Here is a 9972-nt window from a genome sequence, read left to right as displayed (position 1 = left end):
AAAGTAACCTCTCTCGAAATGGATTCCGGTGCGGAACCCAGGGATCTAAAATTTAACAAATTCTTAGAGGGTAGAGTTTCTGACAAAAAATTTGAATAAATCGTTGATATGAGCATATATGTCTGCCGGATCTGTGATTTTTTTTCAAATTTTCTAAGTAGAAATAGCGGAGTTAACGCGAAAAAAGTAAAAATCATATTTTATGCGATAACTTCGAGGAAAATAAGGTTAGGAGGCTGAAATTTGGTATGAGTCAGTGATTTAGCAACAGAAAACAGTTGGTCACCCACAGAATCCATTTCGAAAGAAGGCAATGTTTGCCATGCTTACTCGGCTATGCCCTTTATCTTCAATGAAGTTTAACACATCTCGAACATTACTACCTTTATCGTTTTCCCTTACAAGTTTTTTTCTTTCTAAACCCAGTTCAAACCGTGACAAAAGATTCTGAATATTTTCACAAAATCATTCGAATTAATTTTCGCATTATGCGATACGTTTCTTGATAGTTTCGGATTGCAGGTAGACATCAAAAGAATCCATTTCAATACGGTTCAATCTCTTTCGTTTATTGAGTACTTGGCGTTCTTTTACATGCAGCGCCATATTCTTTGGTCCATAAATCTGTCAGAAACATAACACAAGTATTGGAGATTAAAAATAATTAAATCGATTAACCGACACAGAAAGAGTTACGGCGTTAACTGAAGATCTTCTCTCTATCTAATAAAAAGATCTTGTCGCCTGAGGTTAGCGTTTTTAAGATTCAAAAATTAAGACACACGAAGTTAACGTTTTTAAGAAACATGAAATTATCAGTTTATAGCTGTGTATCTTTATAGGGATTTGCAATACATCAATGAACGTTACTTAAAAATAATTCGTAATCAGGACTAGCGCTTCGTAGTATTTGTGGTCCAGGTCGATGGTCAAGGTCGCAGGGACGATGTATTCGTGGTCCAAGTCGACGAAAGAAGCGATTTCGTGGAAATACAAATATAGAAAACTGTAACAAGAGAAAAATTCCGCATCTCTCGAACCACTAGCACGCAATTCCATATGCACAACAAACTCCGTTAGGTGAGCTTTCTCGACAGTCTTTCGTCAACGTTCGCCTCATGCGGTTCGCGCGCTTTTGGGGACTTCCGTAACTCCCTATAACCATCAGTGGCCCGACTGTGGAATACACTGATCGTTTATGTTGACGCACAATTGAAACATATTAAGCCACGAAAGAAACAAGACGCAATATACAGCAGAATTAATCGATCAGGTATATCCATGCATTCAAGAATGATTCGAAAACTAATGAAATGATCTATTGTGTGTGCATACTTGTTTTTCCCGCGCAAAATGAAACTTCCGAATTAATCATGAAAGTCGCAAGTACTCGCAGTAAAAATATTGACCGCGGAACGATCGACGCTAATTAATATCTAGCAACATAAATTCATTAGGTATGTAGAAATTGAAACGTTACTATAACTGGAGATTCGTAAAAAAATAAAACAGTTTTGCAATTAAAGATCTTGCTGGCTTTCGCGCGTGAATATGTTCTGATGTTTTGATTATTCGAATTCAGTGAAGTAATTAATCGTGTGCATATTTCAATATATTAAATGATTGACACAGATAAGGAGCTTAAATTACCACGAGGTAATACTGTATATATATAATGCGGCTACAAACATTGCAATCTGTTATCAGCATGATGCCGTACTCACTGGAGCCCAGATAATGTACGAAGCCGAATATCTGCAAGGCACAGGCAACAAACTACTGTGAAGTACGAGTAGACTCAGTTCGTTGGAAATACTTTGTGATTCAGATATTTACCAAACATCATTATCTCATAGACTCCTAAATGGAGGAACAGACGCCGACCACGGAAGTTTTGATCTCGAATGGTGAGCAGGTCGTGCAAGATTCCGGCACCCTTCGGCCAATATGGAAGGATTCCTATACTCAGGTATATAATAACATACAGCAAACCTACTATGCTATATGAATGCTAATTTGCGACCATTTTCTAACATTTGTTTATACTGATTTGCAAAGAATTCCATTTAATGCTAAATCAATTTTCACAGAAATGAAATTTTACTCGATGTTTTTGTAGAATATTTTGTAAATAATAATTTAAATCAACTCGTGGTATTTTGTTGGTCAAATAACGTTAGAGTAACGATATCACTATACATTCGCAGTACTAAATTTTGTTGCTTGAATGTTTAAAATATTGTAGACAAAAGAATTCTTGGTCAAATATACATAGATAGAATACAGATATTGACGACATTAGATTCAAGTTGTATTTACAATTTTGTTTGACTTACAAGCAGCTGAAAGTTACTTAATTATCAGCATTCGTTTACTGAATCTCAATCACAGAAGTTGAAGATGCTTTTTCTGCACATGCTTCAAAGACACATCATCATTTGTTATTATGATAAAGTTTCTATGCTGATATTACAGTATAAATATAATCTAAAGTGCGTTAATGTAATATATAATAATTTAACCAGTCCTCTTAATATTTTATTTTATTAATACTATTACTAAGCAAATCAGTAAATTATTGTTCCGAATTTGGAGCGAGCAAAGGTGTGAAAAAGCATGAAAATCATCTACTTAGACCTAAAATGTTCATTTGAATTTAAACTTACCATTTACAAAATTGTATCATAATATAAAGCTGACAAAATTTCCCACTCGAACGAATACGAATTGAAAAGAATTAAAAAGAATTTATTTCATAATTTCCCAAACCGCATTTGTCGAAGTTTCGGATTCGCCAACATATAGCTATGAATTCTCTGTTCTTCCGGATTCGTTACTAGGATTGTCACTTCGCAATGCGTCATCTGGTGGGAAAAAATGAAACTAATGCAACCAGGCTGACAGCTGACCGTTGACCGTGTTTTTTTGCATATGGATAATGGAACGGGTATATTATTGATTATGTTTAATTAATTTGTGTGACATGAGTAATTTGTAAGCCCAAAAGAATTATGATTTGCTTCCATAACAATTAAAAACTCAGGTTATGTGGTGATAAAATGGCCCCGACAACCAGGTTCTGACGTCATGTCATCAATATCTCTTTATATTTCCACGAATGCGTCTATTCATTCGAATATAAAGAAATTCATTCACTCGAAATAACGCGTACATCAAGTAAATTCCACTTTATTATGATTTTGTTATGCATTGTCGGGACGTTGCATAACTAAAACAAATTCTAACGGAATACAGATAAGTTGTCACCATTCGAATTCTTAGTTTACGATTGAATGAAAAGTGATTCTCATCCGCGTCCGCGTGTATTGTTCCGGTACAATCAGATATAATTCGAAATTTATTTAACGGAATTAAATTTTCTCATGAAGATTTGTAATAACTTGAAATTTTTTAGCTATTTTTATTCCAGCCAGTTCGAAAAGTATACATATGATACAAAATCAAATGCCATCGATTTTTTAAATATTCGATTCTTCTTCAATTCGTTTTCGTTTGCTGGGTAATAGTATAATTAATTTGAAACCTGTCATAAATCATTTATTATATCATTTCAGATTCTTGGTGCCTGCATTGTTCACTTGCTAACTGTTCAAGCTGGAATAAACATGGCATTCGCTACCATATTGACAGCGCATTTGAAAGAAAACGGAAATGACGATGTAATACAACTTCAGCCTGGACAAGACAGTTTGATTGGTATAAATTGTGATGTTTTATAGACTAAAAAACTAATTTTTATCGATACTTACTACTTCATATGAGGTACGGCGTTTCAGTGAAGAGAAAAAATACGATATTAAACAACTGTATTCGAATCGAATCAAATTTAGAGACATTTTTTTGAGTGAAATTCTAAATTCAAATATCTCCTGGAATCGCAGTATCAAATATCTTCGTTAGTAATTAGTCTTTCCGTTTGATTTACACTTGCTATAGATATGGGATACTTTTATTTTTACAGCCAGTTTGGTCACAATATCTACACCCATTGGGTCACTCCTGTCTGGCCGGTTAATTGATGAGTTTGGACGAAGGAATGTCAGCATGTTCGTATGCATTCCATACCTGATTTCCTGGATCTTGATCTATTGGTCCTACAACATAGTCTGGCTATATGTTGGTAGATTTTTGGCAGGAGCGGCAGCCGGTAATATTTTTTCGTCTATTTTTTACACTTTGTTATAAATTTAAATGAATTTTTTTGAAAAGTCGTCTGTCTTCGTGAGTTTTTTCTAAATTCCATCACAAATTTCATTAGCCTGTAAAATAATATGTGCATAATTTTGATCATTCTTTTATAGATCAATTCTTGTAGAATTTTTTTTCTGAAATGCGATGAAAAATTAATGCAATTTTCTTTGGAATTCCCCGTAGAATTCTTCAAATTCGTGCATTCCGACTTTTTAGAGTGGTGAAAAAATTTCAATGAAACTTTATAGCAATTCAGAAAAAATCAGAGTACTTTTATGATAATTAAAATGAAATCCTAAACACAATTTTACCAGAATTAAATATTATCCAATATTATAAAAAATCCAATCATACGCTGATCCGGGAAAATCATAAGTTTTCCCAAAAACTGTGAAGCTGATTTTATTGTATGAAAAATTTTGAAAGTTTTAGTGAATTAAAATGTTTTAGAAAGGGTCACAGGATCCCACTGAAATCTGCCTGCAATATTCCATTTAAGATCAGTCAATCAAGAAAACTTTCAGTTGCACAATTCCTTCATCTTTTTTGAACACAATCAAATTTTTCACCAGAGTTATTTAGTGATAAGTCTATGATCTAAATTCAAACATATGCCTACTTTGCAGAAACTAAAGGTTGTCTGAAAAATAAACGTAATTTTCTTTTTATTCACGTTCCGATAAAACACTTGAATACGATTTCAGTTTTTCAGGTGCTCTTGTGTAATTTTCAGGACTTTCCAGCGTTGCGATATACTACACTTCAGAAACGACACATCCAGTGTGGCGGCCAATGCTCCTAGGTTTGACTTCGGTTAACGTGTCTTTTGGAATCCTGTTGACATCCGTACTCGGCAAGTGGCTTTATTGGAGAACGGTTGCAGTTGTATTCGCCGCTTTTACTGCTGTTATATTCTGTCTCATCACGACTCTCCCAGAAAGTCCGCACTGGCTCTTGTCCTTTAAAAATGGAACGCAAGATGCACACAGGATAGATCAAGCCCGGAAATCGCTGAAATACTTCAATCGTAATAACGCAGTGAGTAAATTTCTCTCATTTATTTCCTATTTTGGAAATTAGGTGGTACACCTCCTATTCCAGTAGACCTGAACAAATGGGTAAGTTTTGGGTAAGTTATTCCTCGATAATTACTAATTAATTGATTCAATTGGGATTTACTTTTTTCGAAAATGTACAGATCGAGCTTTAGTTGCAAATTTTTTTCATTACTATCAATCAATAGCAAGCATCCTTATTAACAATAACGTCTACTATTTCGCCGCGTGACATGTTTCCCAGGGCTAAAGATATCTCAAAAACGGCTCAAACCGATTTACTTGAAATTTACTTGCCACAATCCCATTTTCGTCAATTAAATTGCGATCGTTTGAAATTGAGTTTCAAGTTTTCGTCAAAATTTTCACAACTGTTTTTAGTTAATTAATAAGAATAATACGTGAGTTTTTAAAAAATTGGCAGTCTTTGAGATATTGTGGGCACTGCGAAACATCACCGAGCGAAATGGTTGGCGTTATTGCCAATAATGATCATGCTACCGCAGTGCGGAAAGTTGGCAATTACCATTGAGTGTGAAGTTTGCAGTATGAGCCAAAGGTAAGTGCTGCGATCGCACGACTACTACTGCAACTATCCTCGGTCTACTTAGTTTTGAATAAACTATCTGAAACCAAATTAAATAATTGGCTGACGAGGCAAGAATTGCCAAAATTCATCCATGTTTTCAACTGCCTACGCTTATGCAGATTGAATTCCTAAATACTGCACGTTCCGTCGTCTGCTCAAATTTAATGCGCACCCGCTACAATCTGAGATCGGTTGTTTGCCAGGGCGACCAACCGTCTGTCATGCATATAACCTCAAAAATTTTGGAAGTTATGAATTGAGCGCAACTGCCACCGGTAACTGTGAAAATTTTGAGGTTATATGCATGACAGACGGTTGGTCGCCCTGGCAAACAACCGACCTCGGATTGTAGCGGGTGCGCATTAAATTTGAGCAGACGACGGGACGTGCAGTCGTTAGGAATTCTCTCTCCATACCCCTTAAATATATTTATCTTGACGATGTTTTAACTTTTTCTACAGAAAGCTGAGAGGGAACTGGTCCAATTACTCAATAATTATCGTACGAGGAGAGTAGATGTCTCGATGAGACAGGACGAGACACTAAAGGAGAAATTGAAGAGCTTCAAGAGGCCGGAAATATACAAACCAATTCTTTTGCTGCTAATTATTTTCTTTTTTCAACAAAATACCGGGTCTTACGTCATAGTTTTTTATGCCGTCGAGTTGTTTGGAGAATTGGGTGGACAGTTTGGCTATCTCGATGCATATTGGGCGATGATATTGATGGGGGCAATTCGCTTCGTAATAGCAATAATCGCGATGATACTTTCGTTGAAATATGGTCGGCGAATTTTGTGCATGATCAGCGGACTAGGAATGGGATTATCGATACTGTCCGCCTCGCTTTACATGCATCTCAGCCAATTTGAGACGAAAATTCCCACTTTGGTATTCGTCCTCGTCTTTGTGTGCTTCAGTGCAATTGGCTGGCAGACGATTCCGTGGTCATTGACTGGGGAACTACTACCTACCAAGCTCAGAGCTATTGTTGGAGGAATAATGACTAGTTATGCTTATTTGATGATGTTTCTTGTCGTCCTCACGTTTCCAGCTCTCAACGAACTGATCGAAGTCAAGGGTGCTTTTTTAATTTATGGTATCATCTCTTTCGCCAGCACGGCATTCGTTTGGAAATATTTACCCGAAACATTCGGGAAAACGTTAACGGAAATTGAACATTTCTTCAAATAGTTCCCATGAATAATGGGGTAATATATATTTTTCTTCTCTTAATATAATTCTCAAGAAATTGCATTTTATACTCAATTTTAGATTCTGCATTTAATGGTAGTGAAAGCGGCTAGTATTGATTTTTCCATTTTCTGAGTCACATTCAATCCTGCAGGTATTGGTCATTTTCTATTTTTATGTAGTTCCCATGTAAGCAATATTGATAGACTCTTTATTGAGTGGTACATATCATTGTCACAATTCACAATTATTCTATTATATTTTATAATTACATTACTATTTTTTTACTACTATAATTATTACTGTTATTGTTACTACATGAGTATAACTTAAGGTGTATCGAACGTCATATAACGCGGATATTTTTACGACTGTATGAACCAATTGTTGACTGCAACCAATGAATAGAACAAACATTCGGCAATTGGGCTTCAAACCAGTGAAGCAGTAGATATTTAAGGTTCCGGGATTATAAATTTTAGAGTTAAATTCGAAAATGATAGGACTTGGCAGTGATATTTTTTTTCAGAACTATTTAAAAACGGCATATTTTTTTTCATTATTAATAAAGAATCGCTTTGACAATGAAATTGGTTATGATGTGTAAAACATAACTTTTATATTCAAAATGTTGATTCTTTACGTGAGAGGAATGAACAACAACAATTTCGTTAGTTTCTAGATTTATTTTTTTATTGTTTTATAAGGCGTACAGACTTTAAAAAGAATTTATTTTGTACTAGGAATTGGTAACAATAAATTATAACTTTGAACATTTGCAAAATTTATTAATTTCAGCTACCCAAATAACAGAAATTTCAAGTTATGGCGAGTCCTGTATATTTCGAGATTTATAACACACCCGAATATTTTGGAATTCAATTACCAAAAATAACAGTATAATCCATCCCCGCGCAGGTAATTCCGCTGGAAAAGCAAACTCGTTCATTGTCAGACAAAACACATGAAATGAAAAAATATTCTGGCTGGATAAACTTGTCAATATTAGTGCCAAGGCTTTTCCGTCGCCAATTGGAATATAATATTTCTCATCAAAATAAATAACTTGCCATATTTTGAATCCTTACTCCTCCCATTTCAGCTCTAATATTATCAGAACATCGTGTTTTTTCGTACTTTCCTATTTTATAATTACCTGCCTGAAAAATTTGAGGGTGAAAAAAATTTACGCCATTGACTGATAACAGTCAACGTTTAGCATTACCGCCATAAGACTTGCTGTTGCTTCCATTACATTTCTCAAAGCGAAATATTGGAAATTATAAAATAGCGCAGGTATTATAAACTACATTAATTTGGTTGAATTCAACTTCAGAAATGCATCGAATGACGGAAAATGAATGCGGCTGTCGTGACATTGAGGCACTTGGAATTGAGGATAAATGCAGGCTACCTAATCAACACGAAGGACACAACATCCCTGCTATCTCATAGAGATGAATTTAAGTAAAAAAAAAAAAGTGCTCACGTAATTTGTGAATGGCTCCTTATTTCAACGGGTATGCGTAGCTGCAATGTGAGAAAATAAGTCTGCAGTATTGTTTGCTTATTTTTAATTTTTGGCAACATTAGACTACTATTTAAAAAATATGATGAATTCGGTTACAGCAGATGGTGGTTGGTACGCCTTGCGATTGGCAACCTAACATACCTTGATGTACGATAACACTTACAGGCGTGAAAACTAATACTATTCCTGTTATCCTACTATTTCACACTTATGTATCTATCAAACGTATGACTATTTTTGGATATGGGACCAACTGTGACAGCTTATTCGTTTTAACTTACATTTCAAATTTTAGTGACACTCGCCACCAGTAAAATAAATGCTGATGTAAATGAATATCTTGTGCACATTTGTGTACACCCATAAAACGTAAATATACTGTATTTCTCCGCAATTTTTCTAAAGCATACCCTATATTATTTTCACATTTTGCAACCCACAGCGATTTTCGTACGGCTTTTAAGGCCGATCGGCTAATCCACAAAATCTGGGATCAAGTTTTCCAGGGGCACTTCGGAATACCATGGCAATGTTATAATCCTTGGAACTTTCAAGCGAGTGTATACAGGTATCGTAGTCACAAGCGTGTAAATGTGTAAACACGAAAGTGTAGAATATTGTGCAAACATCTTAGGTACCTCATAAGGTATGTATGAGCATCATACACATCGGGGAAATTTAATGATGTAATCTCGTGTGATGGTTTTTCTATAAAATACTGCAGAGAATTCGAGAGAATTTTTTAGATGCTTTTCCATAAATCTCACAAGTGAAACGCAGTTGCATACTAAGATTAACTTCACTGTCTTATAATTTCAATTTAAATTATTGCTGCTACGTGAGAACAACATCCGACGGTACGACTCCCGTTCGCACATTCTCGTTCGTCCGATATCTCGCGAAAATTATAAGGCCTGCAGAGGTATTAAGTAGAATTTTTGGAACCGAGCAGGTCAATCAAGTTATCAATGATGATAGTGATGAAGACTGAATATATTATGTTTTACACATTTTTTACATTATGTAATTTAAAATCTGTTTGATATACTTCTCAAACAGATGAAAAATTATTAAAGCTAAAATATTATAAAACGAAAGAAGAATTTGTTCATTCATTCAGTAAATAAGGCAGTATTTTTAACTATGCCAAAGAATCATTATATCACGGAAATGTGTCTTCCCGATGATTGAGTTGACATTGAGTTACTTTTCCCCCAAAAAACCATTGAAAAATTAGTTTTTGATTTTATTAACCTTTCTGAAAAATCTGAAAAAATTACAGAAAATCAAAAATGACGCAATGAACATATTGTGAAAAGAAGAAGCTAGTTACTCTTCAAACTTAATGAGAGATCGACAATTTAAACCTCAAAAGATTTTTCACAACTCGAA

General features: G+C 34.8%; 1 protein-coding gene across 3 annotated transcripts; it reads left to right on the top strand.

Annotated features, from left to right (window-relative positions):
- The first annotated feature begins 1377 nt into the window (after positions 1-1377).
- LOC124406303 (facilitated trehalose transporter Tret1-like) lies at positions 1378-7131 on the top strand. Of its 3 annotated transcripts, none has more exons than XM_046881674.1 (6): positions 1378-1457; positions 1857-1969; positions 3576-3717; positions 3983-4168; positions 4946-5250; positions 6318-7131. In XM_046881674.1, the coding sequence occupies exons 2-6, from the start codon at positions 1865-1867 to the stop codon at positions 7047-7049; spliced, it is 1470 nt and encodes a 489-aa protein (XP_046737630.1). In that variant the 5' UTR covers positions 1378-1457; positions 1857-1864; the 3' UTR covers positions 7050-7131. The 3 variants fall into 3 exon arrangements, with proteins under 3 accessions (XP_046737630.1, XP_046737629.1, XP_046737631.1); XM_046881673.1 differs by lacking the exon at positions 1378-1457 and adding an exon at positions 1629-1786; XM_046881675.1 differs by lacking the exon at positions 1378-1457 and adding an exon at positions 1639-1656.
- Positions 7132-9972: the final 2841 nt, after the last annotated feature.

This window comes from Diprion similis, chromosome 5 (assembly GCF_021155765.1).
Source record: "Diprion similis isolate iyDipSimi1 chromosome 5, iyDipSimi1.1, whole genome shotgun sequence".
In the NCBI taxonomy this organism is placed as follows: Eukaryota; Metazoa; Arthropoda; class Insecta; order Hymenoptera; family Diprionidae; genus Diprion; species Diprion similis.
Note: the sequence above shows the minus strand (reverse complement) of the source record. Positions and strands in the feature narration are given on the sequence as shown.

What these genes read in the sequence shown, in the direction of transcription:
- LOC124406303 (XM_046881674.1), top strand. Translation starts at nt 1,865, where the DNA reads ATGGAGGAACAGACGCCGACCACGGAAGTTTTGATCTCGAATGGTGAG. An exon ending in TGGACAAGACAGTTTGATTG is followed by an intron (nt 3,718 to 3,982) that starts GTATAAATTGTG and finishes TTATTTTTACAG; the next exon opens with CCAGTTTGGTCACAATATCT. An exon ending in TTTGGCAGGAGCGGCAGCCG is followed by an intron (nt 4,169 to 4,945) that starts GTAATATTTTTT and finishes TGTAATTTTCAG; the next exon opens with GACTTTCCAGCGTTGCGATA.